Source organism: Zootoca vivipara, chromosome 11, assembly GCF_965207765.1.
Source record: "Zootoca vivipara chromosome 11, rZooViv2.hap1.1, whole genome shotgun sequence".
Classification (NCBI taxonomy): Eukaryota; Metazoa; Chordata; class Lepidosauria; order Squamata; family Lacertidae; genus Zootoca; species Zootoca vivipara.
The window spans coordinates 30,891,736-30,907,877 of NC_142594.1; the positions used below are offsets into that span (position 1 = coordinate 30,891,736).

The window sequence follows — 16,142 nt, forward strand, 5'->3', positions numbered from 1 at the left end:
CATTATCCTCTCTTTTAATTTCTTGTCCTAACATTCCTAACAAAAATGATTCAGGCTTTTTGGGAAAAGTATATTTAAAGATTTTCTTCAGTTCATTATATATCATTTCCCAAAATTCTTTAACCTTATCACACTTCCACCACATGTGATAAAAGTCTCCTTCCCTCTCTTTACATTTCCAGCATATTTTATTATTCATTCTATACATTCTAGATAATTTCACTGGAGTTAGATACCATCTATATATCATCTTCCAGAAATTCTCTTTCAATGCAGTACATGCAGTGAATTTTAACGTATGATTCCACAGCTTCAACCAACAATCATAATCTAGATTATGCCCAAAATCTTTTGCCCATTTAATCATCACCTCTTTTGTCAGTTCATCTTTTGTATTCCATTCTAACAACAAATCGTACATTCTAGACAATAATTTTGTTTTGCCTTCTAGCAGTTCTATGTGGAATTTGGACTTTTTGTCCTCAAAACCTATCTTTTTGTCTTTAGAAAATATATCATTTATTTGATGGTATTGCAACCAACTGGTCAAAGAGTCCTTAATTTCTTCATATGTTTTCAATTTCCATCCTTGTTCTGATTTCCTTAAAAAATTTTCATATGTTAATCTCTCTCCTTCCATATTCACCTTTTTCACAGTAAATACATCCACTGGTGAGATCCACCATGGAGTCTTAGTCTCTAACAGCATTTTATTCCTTTCCCGTACTTCAAATAATGATCTTCTTATCACATGATTCGTAAATCCTTTATGTGCTTTTTTCTTGTCGTACCATAAATATGCGTGCCAACCGGCTCTGTTGTTGAATCCTTCTAAATCTAACAAGTCCGTGTTTCCCAATGTTATCCATTCTTTTATCCAGCATAGGCAGGACGCTTCAAAATATGTTTTTAAGTCCGGCATGGAGAATCCACCTCTTTCTTTCTTATCGATCAAAATTTTATATTTTATTCTTGGCTTCTTCCCCTGCCAGACAAATCTTTGCAATTCCTTTTGCCATTCTCTGAATTGTCCTGTCCCCTTTATAATCGGTATTGTTTGGAATAAGAATAACATCTTGGGTAACACATTCATCTTTATTGCTGATATTCTGCCCAGGAACGACAACTTTAATCTATTCCATACTTCTAAGTCTTTCTTTATTTCTTTCCAAACCGGTTCATAATTGTCATTGAATAAATTTATATTCTTTGCTGTCATCCATATTCCTGAATATTGTACTTTTTTTACAATCGCAATACCATATCTTTGTTGTAACTCTTCTTTTTCTTCTTTCTCCAATACTTTCCATTACTTTCAATGGGAAAGTTTGCTTCAGGTTAAGTTTGTTTCAGGTTAAGTACGGACTTCCAGAACCAATTACACTCATACTTCGGGTTAAGTATGCTTCAGGTTGATGACTCCGTGGACCCGTCTGGAATGGATTAATCCACTTTCCATTACTTTCAGTGGGATAGTTCGTGTCAGGTTAAGTTTGCTTTAGGTTAAGTACAGACTTCCGGAACCAATTGTGTACTTAAGCCGAGGTACCACTGTACTATTACCTCCCTTGATCTGGACACTATACTTCTGTTGATGCAGCCTAGAATGGCATTAGCCTTTTTTGCTGCTACATCACACTTTTGACTCATGTTAAGCTTGTGGTCCACTAAGACCCCTAGATCCTTTTCACATGTACTGCTAGTAAGCTAGTCAGCACAGACCATACTGAGCTAGATGGAGCATAAGGCAGCTTCCCAGGGCCCTAACAGGCCAACTCACCCACCTCCAAGCAAGTTCAACAAGCTGGTTTCTTTTCTGCCCTGCTTTCCCTTTCTCCAGGAATGCCTGCCGCTTCCTTAGTGACGCCTGCGGATGTGATCAAGACGAGGTTACAGGTGGCAGCCCGTGCAGGACAAACGACCTACAGCGGCGTGATTGACTGCTTCGGGAAGATCCTACGAGAGGAAGGCCCCAGGGCATTTTGGAAAGGAGCTGCAGGTAGCCTTTGCAAACACTCATTTTAACAAGGAAGGATGCATGCTAACCTAATGCATTAACGTGGCGAATAATGGTGTGGTTTCCTGCCCCTCAGCTCGTGTATTTCGGTCGTCTCCTCAGTTTGGAGTAACCCTAGTGACTTACGAGCTTCTGCAAAGATGGTTCTACATTGATTTTGGAGGAACGTAAGTATGTTGGATTGACCACCTTGGCTCTCTTTATAGGAGTTAAGTCTTAAAGAGCTCCAGATTTTCTTTATGAATTAAGGGTCACTAAATCTCGGGAGAGCTACCCTTTTTAACACCAGTGCTTGTCATGTACATGAGGGCAGACAGGAAGAGGAGCACAAGTGTTTCAATAGCAAAGGGAACATCCATTCACAGAGTACAGTAGGGTTTTTTTTAAAAAAGACTTTTTATTAAGATTTTCCCATAATACAATAAAATCACAACTACAGAAGATACAAATCAATGAAGTGAAATACGAAGTCCTTTCTTTAAAAACAAAACAACATAGTTTTATTGATTTCCAAGCGAGGTTCTCTCTTAAAACTAGTTCCTGATCCTTACCACCCACAGAGGACAGTAGCTCCTCACAGCCTCTCATCCTGGGGGACCAGCATTTCCCTGGCCGTCACCCAGGGTCTTCCATCAACCCTCTACTACCCCCATGAGTATACAATCTCTGAACCCTAATAAAGGCCCCAGACATAGAACTCCAAAGAAATAGGAGAAAGCAGAAAATCAAAAGCTGAGAAACAGAAAAAAGAAAGGGGCAATAGAATTAAAGAAAGGAAGAAAAGAGAGAGAGAGAAGAATAAGGGTGTGGGGGGGAGACCATTAGCGAAAGATACAGAAGGAAAACTTTCATTTTTCCATCTGCCAATAAAAAAATAAAATCATTAGAAACCTTTGGCACGGTAGAGTACAGTAGTGTTGGCATGCTGTTAATGAGATTGAGAACATTAGGAAGAACTTCCTGGCAGTAAGAGCTGTTCGGCAGTGGAATTTGCTACCAAGGAGTGTGGTGGAGTCTCCTTCTTTGGAGGTCTTCAAGCAGAGGCTTGACAGCCATATGTCAAGAATGCTTTGATGGTGTTTCCTGCTCGGCAGGGGGTTGGACTGGATGGCCCTTGTGGTCTCTTCCAACTCTATGATTCTATGAGAAGTCTCATCAGCCATCATGTCACCTCTTCTGCCAACGCTCAAAACAGATTTCATACTGAACCGATTTCTGGGTGTGTCTCAAAGTAATTTTTAATGTACTTCTACTGTGCTGCTTTATAGGCAGCTGCTGGAGATTATAGGACTTTGCTTTTCTACAGGCATGTAAAACATTCTCCACCCCAGATGCTGTTGGGCTCCATCTTCCATCACCCCAGCCAACAAGACCAGTGGCCAGGGATGATGGGAACTGTAGTCAAAGAGCATCTTGGTCAGCAGACTAAAATAATCGGTACAAAAGAGAAAAAAGAAGATTATAGGAAACTTCCCATCTAGCTCAGTATTGCCTCTCCACGGTTTCAGGCAGGGCATAACTTTACCTGGAGATGCTGGGTATTGAACCGGGGACCTTCTGCATAAAAAGCAGATGCACTACCACTGAGCTATGGGCCTTCCCCAGCCCCTTCCCCAGCCCCAGGTACCAACTCTTCCACAAGGCTGAGTGCTGATGTTGCCCAGTGACCAGGAGGAATAGCCATGGATGGGAGTTTGGAGAGAGGCGGAAACCAAATAGCATTTTGTCCCAGGCAAGCCCTTGTGGGCAGGGGCTCTTTTTCTCTGGAAAGAACTTTACATATATCTATATAATATGTATTTCAGGAAGCCAGCTGGATCTGAAGCCGTTCTGAAAACAAGGATCACCTTACCTGCACCGAACCCCGACCACGTGGGGGGCTACAAGTTGGCCGTTGCCACTTTTGCGGGAATTGAAAACAAATTTGGACTTTACTTACCTCGATTTGGGTCTTCGCCACCTACCTCAAAGGCAGCGCCTGTCTGATCACAAGGCAGCGACTTACTTTTACAGAATGTTGGGAAAGAGCCATTCATCTGATCAGTCTTAATAACTTCATTCCTTTAGCTTTCCGGTCTCAACCCAGCATCGTCTGACCTGCAAGTCTTTCCTCCCACCTGCTCCCCATCTTTTAAGTGTGAATCATTGGTCTCTGCGCTTCCTTTTATCGGATCACTGTGAAATTCTTGCTAGAGTAGTCTTATCGGTTTGGGTCCATGAATGCATTTTTGTTCTTTCTTGCACATACCTGGGATCGTGAATGTACTTGGGCAGTATGCAACTGCCCTTCTTGTTGGGGAGGGTGGTGTATTCCGGGGAGGGTGGTCCCGTCATCATGGCTGCATGTTGGCTATTCAAGAGAGATCGTGGTGCTCAACGCAGAACAATTTAGACAGCGCGTCTAAGAATTGGGGACACATTCCCTTTGCATCCGTACTATAGGATTCAAAAGGTGTCAATACGAGTGGTACCTGGCTCTTGCCAAGAATGACTGTATTTTTCATGGGTACTACACGCACAAGTTGCATTCCTGGATTGTATTAGGAGGGTTTTATGGGGAACATGTTTTTCTAACTGAAACCACATCGACAAGCGTTTAGCAATTATATTCTGTTCCTGGTATCAGAAGGCTTGTGGGGGTGGGGATGGGGAGAGAAATCTAATTTTTTCCCATAGTCTCTGCACTTTATGGAAGAGCATCGTACCACATGAGATGAAAATTCAACACCAAAAGGCACGGGCCACCGAGAGGTGTAGCTATACATTCTTCAGTGCTATTTGCCTCGGGGCTCCAGCGCAGCTTTCATCGACACTAATGGAGGCTGTGCCCAAGGGGGTCACACCAGGCCTGCATCAGCATTTGGATTCTTGTTTTTTGTGTTGGTGCCCTTAGAGTAACCTGCTGCTTGTTTAAATAAATGCAATAGAAAAACCCATGCACTGTATCAATGGTATCTGCCTTAACTGCCAGCTTGTAATTGACAAATATTTGTGTGGAAATTCTTAATAATTTTTATGAATTAAAACAGATTTTTTTTAAAAAAAATACAATAATAATAATAACAACAACAACAACAACCAGATTAAATATTTTGCCTTCTTTTGGAGAGGGGGTGGGCATGGGGCTGCCTTGCAGAGTTTAGTGTGAAACTGAGAAAATCCAACATACCAACATTAAGGCCACATTCGCGCCATGACGCCACTTTAAAACAGTCGCAGCTTCCTGCAAAGAATTATGGGAGATGTACTTCGTTAAGGGATCTGAGAGAGGCTAAGTCATTGAGGGCTAAACTCTTTTCTTTCTTTTAACAAGTATTGCAACATATGCCTAGAAAGGCTTCGCAGTGCAAGCCTTCTGTCACGAATGCCACCACATGGCCTGTTTTCCCATGCTGAGACCACCAGTAACTTTTTAAAAGCTCGTCCTATTTTTATAAAATGGATGTAGGCTTTGGTTTTTAATAGTAATTAAAAAAAAGTTTGCCTTGGATCTTTTTAAAGTGTTAACTAAAGCCACTAACTGGATCAAATTCTCCACACATTATTACTTAAAACATAAAATCGGAATACTGCAATTTTTATTGATTTAATAGAACTGATTGGTTAAAGTTCTATGTCACAATTAAGAGCAAGGGCATTCATTAAACAAGCTTTGGGTGTTTGCAACAGAACCTAACTCTGTGCATTTATTTTAAGAAAACTATTTATATGCTGGTCGCTATTGTAAGAAATATCAAAGTGTTTTACAATAATATCTATATATAAATAAAAGCACACATAAAAATTAAAATCTGGTATTACCATTACCTATTCTGAATTGCCTGCATAAGCCTGGCAGAACAGAAAAGCTTTCAGCAATCATTTAAAGGTTGAAACAGAAGGCGCCTAAGCATTGGCTGGGTGCAGACTTAGATGGGACTTTGGCCTTCTTTTTATGAAGAAGTCAAGTTGGCAGACTGTCAATTTATGAAGCCTTGCTGTACCTTGTTACGGGTATTGTACTTGTGTCCTGGCCGAGAATTTGAGCTGAATGCTGAGCAGTCTCCCCGACCCACCTTGTTCAAACTTCAAATTCTGCCACAAATTTAACAAGCTGCTAGCCTTAAGCAAGATCCTGTTGTCTTAACCTCAGCCAGTCAGCTATAATATGGGTTTGATACCAGCTCACCTCCAAGGATAGGGTAAGGACTGCAGCCATCACTCTCACGGCACCAAGACTTCAGGGCAAGAGTGCCCTGAATGTGCCACCAAGTAGGACCTCTTTGCCATGTTGGTTCCCTGGACGCGTCCGATGAGCACAACCCAACTGGTGTGGCTCTGCATTCGGCTCGGCGGTTCTGATTAGGCTCCGCACTGTGGAAAATGAGCAGTGTAAAAAGCACTTTGGAAATGGAAGCATCATTTTATCACTTGAGCCGTTTAGCTGTGCTGCTTCCGCTAAAGGACATATTTTAAATCTAATGATTATACATAATAAATTACTGGCTGGTTTGGAAATAAGTAAACCTCAAGATACTTTCATTATGGAACTCTCTGGGGAAGTTAAACACAGCAAATAACCCAGAAACAGCACTTGAACAAATTGTGCCTTTTTAACCACTCTCGGTGTATACTTTAGAAAGTAGTCCTACTTGCCGCCTAAGAGGCAACGCTGCAACTTTGCGGGAAATACAGGGGGCGAAATACAAGAACTCTATTTTGGCAAAGTCCGGGGACAAAACAGATGGTGCCATTTGGCAGATGCGTGGTTGCAGAGAGAGAGAAAATGGAATTGTGAACAGTAGGACCAAAATGTGTGGTTTTGCCTTTTTTTTTTTGCTTTGGCTCTCTCTGCAAAGCCAAGTGTCTGGACCAAACTGGTCCTCTGCATCGTTTGGAGCAGGTTAGGATGAAAGATGCTGACTTGGAGCTTAACCAATACCCAAAGAACCCTCGCCTTGAGACACTGCCTGTCCCATTCCATTGACAAAAGACACTTATTTTGGATCATTTAACAGTGGACTAGGAAGGTATGTCCAGTTTGGATACTAATGTAGGGATGGGAAACTTGTAGCCCTTCACCATGCCTGACCATTGACCATGATGGGTGGGACTGATGGAAGTGGGATGGGCAGGGCAGGACTCCAAAGCCCTCCCAAGAGACCATCCCAATGGTTGCAGCTGAACAGAGGAAGTAACGTCAGACCTCATTTAAGTGCACAGACAGATTCTGCATTAATTTGAGCAAACACAGTGTAAAATTGGCTCATGTGGCCGGGAAGCTGCAGAAGCTCAGAGCTTAAATTTACATATGGGTCTATACATATGAAGCGTCAGAATGGCCCACAGAAATCTCGCCGGTAAGATTATGGTTGTGCATTTGTAATATTGACTCTTGCCACTCAAAAAAAAAAACCTTGTTCATCTAATCAATGTTACTACCCCAGAAGTTACAATTCTCTGGCTGACCAGTAACGGAAATAATTTTATCAAGAAGAAAACCAACAAAATGTGGCTACAGAACAGCTCTGACACATTTTACTGCCGTTGCCTCTGTCTACTTCTGAAACAACACTTCCTCATTCAGACCATTAGTGGTATCCTGCAATGCGTGCCGGGGACCAACTGCACATGAAATATTGCTAAAGTATCTAGGATTAATAGGCGATTTTAGAAAGTTCTGTTTATTCAACCAAACCCTTTTACAGATTTCATTTTAGTAAAAAGTGACATCCAGTAATAGTTGTTTGGGACTCGACATAACCCCAACAGGCATGCAGAGACAATGCAGTTTGCTCGTTATGCACATGCTTTGGGATCGTTTATTTTAATGCTTTCAAATAAATACGTTCCATGCAGCACACCGCAATAAATAAGGAGCAGCAATGTTCGTATAGTACATCCATTCATAATGTAAGTCACCATGTGAAACACCACATCTAAAAGTCTCTGGCCCAGTCCCATGTTGCGAAGCGCACCACATCTGTACCCAATCATATCTGACTTCATATGGATTTAATAGGACTGTGCCAGAAACATGCGTGAGCCCAAGTTTATCCAGGAGTTCCTAGCTAGTTACTGCATCTACTAAAGGATTTAAAAGGCAACAACCCAACCCGCTTGGGCTTGATTTGTCCTCTCATTCATAAACTTCTCAAAAAGAAATATGAAGCATGAAAACGCTCTGGATATTTTCAGACTGCTTGAAGCACAACGCGATTAATATGGAGAAATCGGAACCCCGGGGAATGCTGGCAGCAACACTGGCATGGAAAGCCACAACAATACTGACTTGACACGGAACATGACTGCAATCAACAGAGGGCAGGTGGCTACAAAGGGAAGGACACCTCTCTCTCTTCTAGGCAGAGATCTCCATGGTTCCCTCTTCTTCGCTGTCTGCTCTGTTGGCGCGGATTTCCACCAGAGTTCGGGCAAATCGGGTCCACTCATCGTTGTGCGGTATAGCAAGCTGCAAGAATTAAACAGACAATGGCGTGGAGAAATTAAAGACTGTAGACAAAGGGAGGTCTTAAGCCACACTGTTTTGACAGTCGTTCGTTATTCTGTTTACAGCAGCCCTCTTGGAGGAATGATGCAACTGGGTGTTTTATAAAAATCTGTGATGGGGTATGTTAACAGCCAGTTGAACAGTTTTGTTGTTTTTCTTAGGCTTGCCTAAAGAGGTTGCGAAAATACTATTCCAAGCATCCTGCCAACGGCTGGCTAGGGCTGATCAGCAATATAGTTCAGCACCTGGAGGACCACAGGTTAGCCCCTCCTGCTTTAGGATGATACTAAATAGATAGATAAATAAATAGATGGATGGATTGCTAGATATAGGATAAAAATGCTGTAGGGCAATGAAATGAACACGACACATTTTATCATGTTAACAAGTGGCAGAATCCAACCAAATGCTATCGCTACCTTTAAAACCAACTAAAGTCTTTTCTAGTTGATGTAGGCAAGACTATTCAGACTTTCAAACATTAAGCATTTATTTACACCATTTATGAACCATGTTTCGCCACAACATGATCTCATCAGCCTTGGTTTGAGATGTGCTCTTTATGTTTATGCATCTCAGTAATGACGGCACTGAATCAGACTGGCCTAGCTTCCCTGCTATCAGAGTGTTGGTCTGGAAGGAGATGTCCCACTACAGTAGAAGGCCATGACAAATCAGGGATGAGGAAGCTGTGGCTTTCCAGATGTTGGGCTACAACTCCCACCATCCCTGCCCACTGGCCATGTTGGCTGGGGCTAATGGAAGGTGGAGTCCAATGGGAGGGCCACAGGCTCCCTATCTCTGCTATAAGTTAAGGTCAGAATGTTATCATAGCAGCAGCTGGACACGACCAGGGCGATTCTACATGGGTTACACATGTTAAAAATGTATGCCCCATGATTCTACATGGGTTACACATGTTAAAAATGTATGCCCCATGTCATATTTCTGAAATCATTATGTAGCGAGATTTGAGAGGGGAAATGTTGCATGATTTTTGCTCTGGTCTGTTTCTAAGTACAGCTACAGAAAAGGTATATAATAAAAATGCTAAGCATCTCTGGAGCAAGCAAATATTATGCAAACTGATCAGAATTTCTCCTCCCAGCCCTTAACACTGAAAATACCTGGTAAAATTGTTCCTTTTTTCACTTTATTCTTATGAAGACAGGACAAAAGTATGCTCTGAGCGGGATATGTATTTCAAATGGAATGGATGCTAGGGTGCTTTAGTGATACCACGAGACAATCCCACCCCACCCCCCACCCCAGAATCCATTCTAGCCAAATCTAGTCTTGCAATTTTTGAGAGATAATGCAAAACAAGATTGAAACAATCACCAGACTGCTTCCTCTATGTACATTTTCATAGACTCCGACCCTAGAAGCTGGCAACATGAATTTAAATTAACCATGCACATTTTTACAGCTCCTTAAAGTCTAATCTCTCGCTGGATGCTGTAGGAGAAAGTAACTGTATAAAGAAACTATGCAACGTAGATGGCTGGAAAGGAACTTCTTTCAAGGCAGGAAGCAGTGTGACTGACATTGAGCATCTGGAGTATGTGCCCCATTACTGCCAGTGAGCCATAAAACCATACAATTCTTTTATGCACCTTTTTATACATCTCTGCAAATTTGTACTACAAGTGCAGAAGGAAGGATCTGTCCATTTCAGTTGTCTCCATTTTTCCAATCTTAAATTCAGTTCTCCACATTTGGCAACAATTTCTGATTTCTTTTTCTTTAAATCCATATGAAAATTCACCAGCATCTTAGTGCAAATTTCTCCTAGAAAACACATTTTCATACGCAGTTCAATGGACTACAAGCTATTTCCCCTAATATAATGCACTTGTGTATGCTATTTTCATTAATATCTTCCTTTTTATGCACACTTCCCCCTAATACATGCATTTTGGTAAAAAGTGTTGGGTTGGAGAACTGCATCACAAAGTCTGGGTAAAAATGTGAATTTTGAAAGATGGCAGTTTTTTTTTTGTTCACATCATTTTGGAAAGTGGAATTTTGATAGATTTTGGCTTTAAATATGTACCTAATTGAATTTCTCCTGGTTCTGGCACAAAAACTGCTTTTGTCACCACTGTGGGAAGAAAGAGAGGGAAAATGTGTCCCTATTCTTTCTTTCTTCTTGACCTTCTCTACCACTGACCATGGTATCCCTCTGGAGTCTCTATCTGAATTGGGGGTGGGTGGCGCTGGAGGAGACTCTTGAGAGTCCCATGGACTGCAAGAAGATCAAACCTATCCATTCTTAAGGAAATCAGCCCTGAGTGCTCCCTGGAAGGACAGATCATGAAGCTCAGGCTCCAATACTTTGGCCACCTCATGAGAAGAGAAGAATCCTTGGAAAAGACCCTGATGTTGGGAAAGATTGAGGGCACTAGGAGAAGGGGACGACAGAGGACGAGATGGTTGGACAGTGTTCTCGAAGCTACGAACATGAGTTTGACCAAACTGCGGGAGGCAGTGCAAGACAGGAGTGCCTGGTGTGCTATGGTCCATGGGGTCACGAAGAGTCGGACACGACTAAACGACTAAACAACAACGACGGCGCTGCTTTGTGGTGATTCTGGTCCTGCTTGGATGGTTGTTTCGAGAGGGGGATGCTCGAGGAGTGCTCCTCTGCCCCATGGAGCCTTTAACATGGGGTTCCTCGGGGTTCCATTTTTATCTCCCGTGCAATTTAACTTCTACATGGAACCACCAAGTGGGATCGACTATAGAGTTTTGGAGTACATGGTCAGCAATATGCTGATGACGCTCAGCTCTATTTCTCCTTTACATCTGCAGGTGAGGCAGTGGAAGTGCTGGACCAGTGTCTTGCCTCGGTAATGGACTGGATGAGAGCCAACAAACTGAAGCTCAATCCACATAAGACTGAGGCACTGTTAGTGGGTGGTTTCCAATGGGAGGCGGCCTGCTCTTGGAGCAAGTATGTAGCTGTTGTTGTTTAGTCGTTTAGTCGTGTCCGACTCTTCGTGACCCCATGGACCAGAGCACGCCAGGCACTCCTGTCTTCCACTGCCTCCCGCAGCTCGGTCAAACTCATGTTTGTAGCTTCGAGAACACTGTCCAACCATCTCATCCTCTGTCGTCCCCTTCTCCTAGTGCCCTCCATCTTTCCCAACATCAGGGCCTTTTCCAGGGAGTCTTCTATTCTCATGAGGTGGCCAAAGTATTGGAGCCTCAGCTTCACGATCTGTCCTTCCAGTGAGCACTCAGGGCTGATTTCCTTCAGAATGGATAGGTTTGATCTTCTTGCAGTCCATGGGACTCTCAAGAGTCTCCCCCAAGCATCAATTCTTGGGTGACCAGCCTTCTTTATGGTCCAGGACTCACTTCCATACATCACTACTGGGAAAACCATAGCTTTAACTATACGGACCTTTGTCGGCAAGGTGATGTCTCTGCTTTTTAACATGCTGTCTAGGTTTGTCATTGCTTTTCTCCCAAGAAGCAGGCGTCTTTTAATAGGGGTATTAAAAGTAGCTAGGGGTACTCTTTTAAAGGTATAGTGTGCCTGGTGCCACAGTCACCTCAGGAGACAAATTACCAGGCTTGGGTACCACTGTACCGCCTTCAACCTCCACCCATACCCATGCACATCATTTTACAAAAATGAATGTCAGAGAGGTGCTATTTGGATTTTATGTTTCCTATTCAAATACCATATATATTTGGACAGATATATTTCTTCTTCTTTCTTTATCTGAAGCCTGTAATGCAGATTCGCTCAAATTTCCATCTCAGGGTTCTCATTTTTATATATTCCATTCTAAATTATGTTTGGCTTCAAGAGAGCTAGTTAAAAAGATTTTGTAAAGCTGGCTAATTAAGGACCGTCCAAAAAAAAAAAAGAGAGAGAGTTTGAGTTTATTTTAGCTTGGTTCCTCCAATAGCATCAGCCAAGCAAATGGTTATAATGACTAAGATGAGGCTTCAAAATAAAGACCGAGTGTGGTTTATCAGCATCCTTATAATCTTTCAATTTAACAGAAGCATTTTAGGAAAGAACAGAAAAACCCTATCTCAGGAGTGCATTAAACTGTTTACTCCAAGCACAGCTTTTGCCATCCTGAAGCTGTCTGCACACAAACCATAAGAAATGCATTTGATACGGAACGAGATTTGTTGCAAACGGTTTTGCACGTAAAGATTTCTTCACGATTCAGTCATGCAAGGAACCAGACAACAGGGTAAGTAGGAACTGGATTCTCAAATGATACTGTCAAATACCCGATTTATAACACATACATGAGTCAATGACCAAACAATTTAAGTTAAATGCTTTAAGTTTCTTCCTTCCTCAGTAACATGTTTGGGATTTTAAGGGAAGCAGGAAACTGTTATGTTGAACTAATAATAAACCTATCTCAGTCTGGCTGCTGCTTTAAGTTATTTTAATTGACTGATTGATTTATAGCCCATTATTCCCACCAAAGGAGACCAGGGCAGCAGACACACCTGTAATTAAAAATAAAATAAATTGTTAAAACAATATAAATATTTTAGAACAATAGAATTGTAGGATTGTACATCTACAACTAATTTAAGACCAGTTACAACCAAATCATGTGTTTGGACATGCCTGCCGTAAACAGAACAGTTTTTAGCAAGCATCTAAAAGAGGACAATGATATTGCCAGCCTTATGTCAATAGGCAGGGAGTTCCAAATTTCAAGTGCTATCACTCTAAAGCAGGCATAGTCAAACTCCGGCCCTCCAAATGTTTTGAGACTACAATTCCGATCATCCCTGACAACTGGTCCTGTTAGCTAGGGATGATGGGAGTTGTAGTTCCAAAACATCTGGAGGGACGGAGTTTTATGCCTGCTCTAAAGGAATGACTCCTTACAAGTAAAGAGCAAGCGTTGCATGGCACTTGTACAAGTGTTGCGGATTGAATAAACTGAATTAAGTAAATCTATTCAGTAAACTGGTCCCAAGCCATTAAATTAGCAACCTGAATTCAGCCCGGTAGCAAACTTGCAGCCATGCGGGTGTAATATTCTGGCAGACACTAACTCCTAACCTGAAAGCCTGGTGATCACCCTAATCACTTTCCAGAGCAAAAAAGAGTTTGTTAACCACCCTGAACTCTGGCAAATGGCAAAATCACTCCTACCTAGAGAAGACCTAGAACTGTTCTCACCAATATTCCCCCTCCATTGCACCACTGGGCATGAGTAACTTGCCCCATTTATTTATTTCTTGCATTTATATCCTAATCTTCCCCCCCCCCCCAAGGAACTCAAGATGGCGTACTTGGTTCTTCCCATCCTTGTTTGATACCAACAACCTTGTGAGGTAGGTTAGGCAGAGAGGCAGCCCAAGGTCACCCAAGTGAGCTCCATTGCCGAGTGGGGATTTGAACCCCATTCTCCCAGGTCCTAGTCCGTGACTCTATAACCACTGTCAACACACTGGCTCTCAAGGGGGGCTACAGTGTTAACTCAGTCAGTCTGGTTCCAACCCAGCAAAGCTTTCCTGTATGGATTCATTTAGAGTGTTGTAGAGAGAAAACCAGACAGATACTCAAATCAAGACAAAGACAAAGAAGTATCATATAGCCACAGACGTATTAAAAATAGATAATTAAAATTTACAAAAGGATTAAACATTGCATGAAGACAATCGTAACTACAACACTCCTTCCCAAATCTGACACAGAAGACGAACCCAGTAACGAAAAAGTTTCCATATTAGAAATCCATATAGCTTTCTTTCTCCCTATGGGGTCTGCTTGCTTGCGTGCGCATATATATATATATATATATATATATATATATATATATATATGAGCACACACCTTTTCTGGCTTTGATCCTGCGGTAGTATCAAAACTCCTTCATTATTTTTCTTTATATATATAGTCTGAAAAAGTCTGTATTTTTCCAGGAAACTCCCAATGCCACACACATGGCTGGAAACAAAGTGGGAGGTAATCTGAAAGCGGGTTGGGGGGGGAGGAAGGCCACCAAAGTAACCGAAAGCACCCTGTTCACATAGCTGGAGCACCACTGTGCTTAACTCTTCAGAGAGCCGAGCATCATTGCTAACAATGGATGAAACCACCGGCGAGAAGTTGAAGCCAGAAAACTGCATGCAGATGATTTTAATCAGCTCTGTGTATATACTGGTGTGCTTAACTGAAGGGGTGGGATACCACAGACAGGCTAAAGACTGTCTCCGTTCAACACACAGCAGGTATTGCAGGAACCCCCCCTCCCTCCCATAAAGTTCATTTGTGGGTTTTCATCTTGATTAACCTCCGCTATGAACTGTGTCTCTTTGCACTGTTCTGGGGCGGCCGTTACAGATCACGGGAGTTGCAGCAGCAAAGATAAGAAACCGCAGGATCCCTACAGGCACACGCGCCAGATTTTTTTTGCCACTGGCGAAACACACAGAGCTAAAAGCGCGCACCTCAGACGAAATCCTTCGAAATTGAAAACTTTGGCTAATCCTTAAGAGATAATAAGGGTTGGGAACATGTGGCCTTTTAGTTCTCAGTACCTTGCATCTGCCCTCATCCCTGGGAGGGATGGAGACCAACCTCTGGAGGTCCACAAGTTCCTGCTTAGATGATGTTGAGCAAATTAGCAAGTTGGCCAAACCACCTACCATTTTGAGAACTGCCCTAACATTTCCTCCTCATTTTTCACAGCACTGTCTTCATTATTGGCTTGAGCTTGATGGTTCTGTGTCTCACTCCAATCCAACCCTCCCCACAAACTTTTTGAACCAAACAAACAAACAAATAAATAAATAATACTTATAATAATTTTTCATTTATACCTCGCCCATCTGCCTGGGTTCCCCCAGCTACTCTGGGCGGCTTCCAACACAATATTAAAATACAATAATCTATTAAACATTAAAAGCTTCCGTAAACAGGGCTGCCTGGACTCCAAAGGAAGTCCAGGCACCCTTGCCGACTCCAAAGCTTCACCGGCCTTGGGAAATCCAATCTACGGTCCATTCTGCCTACTTGGCTTGGAGCAGAAAGGAAATATCCCAAGGGGAGGGCTATTACCTTCTGTGAGTGGTAAGGGCTAAGAACAACCTTTAAGAGAGGACTTTGTATTCTGTTTGTATTTTTTGTAGCAGTTTTCGGGGGTTTGGGTTTGTTTTTAAAAATTACTTTATTTTTCTATATCTTAATGCATTGTGAAAAGAATTCCAACAAAATTCTTAACACTAACATAAGGTTACCAGACGTCCCCGTTTCCCCACAGAGCCTAGGGCTTTCCGATCAGAAGGTTGGCGGTTCGAATCCCCGCGACGGGGTGAGCTCCCATTGCTCGGTCCCAGCTCCTGCCCACCTAGCAGTTCGAAAGCACGTCAAAGTGCAAGTAGATAAATAGGTACCGCTACAGCGGGAAGGTAAACAGTGTTTCCGTGCGCTGCTCTGGTTCGCCAGAAGCAGCTTCATCATGCTGGCCACATGACGGCCTCGGTCTCCACCCCCATCGTTCTGAGGTCCAGTGCCGAGGGCCTTCTGGTGGTTCCCTCGCTACGAGAAGCCAAGTTACAGGGAACCAGGCAGAGGGCCTTCTCGGTAGTGGCACCCACCCTGTGGAATGCCCTCCCACCAGAGGTCAAAGAGAA

General features: G+C 42.6%; 2 protein-coding genes across 10 annotated transcripts in view; one reads left to right on the forward strand and one right to left on the reverse strand.

Annotated features, from left to right (window-relative positions):
- The window catches only part of SLC25A13 (solute carrier family 25 member 13), a 110,496-nt gene extending 105,391 nt beyond the window's left edge, over window positions 1–5,105 (forward strand). The window contains exons 16-18 of the mRNA XM_035129397.3: window positions 1,841–1,999; window positions 2,094–2,184; window positions 3,823–5,105. Coding sequence (XP_034985288.2) covers window positions 1,841–1,999; window positions 2,094–2,184; window positions 3,823–4,003 — 431 coding nt within the window. The 3' untranslated portion in view covers window positions 4,004–5,105. The remainder of the gene's footprint in view (window positions 1–1,840; window positions 2,000–2,093; window positions 2,185–3,822) is intronic.
- Window positions 5,106–7,664: 2,559 nt separating this feature from the next.
- Window positions 7,665–16,142, reverse strand: part of DYNC1I1 (dynein cytoplasmic 1 intermediate chain 1) — a 249,924-nt gene continuing 241,446 nt past the window's right edge. For all 9 annotated transcript variants that reach the window (XM_088653899.1, XM_088653900.1, XM_088653902.1 and 6 more), the window contains one exon: window positions 7,665–8,468. In XM_088653899.1, the coding sequence (XP_088510025.1) occupies window positions 8,358–8,468 (111 nt within the window). In that variant the 3' untranslated portion in view covers window positions 7,665–8,357. The remainder of the gene's footprint in view (window positions 8,469–16,142) is intronic.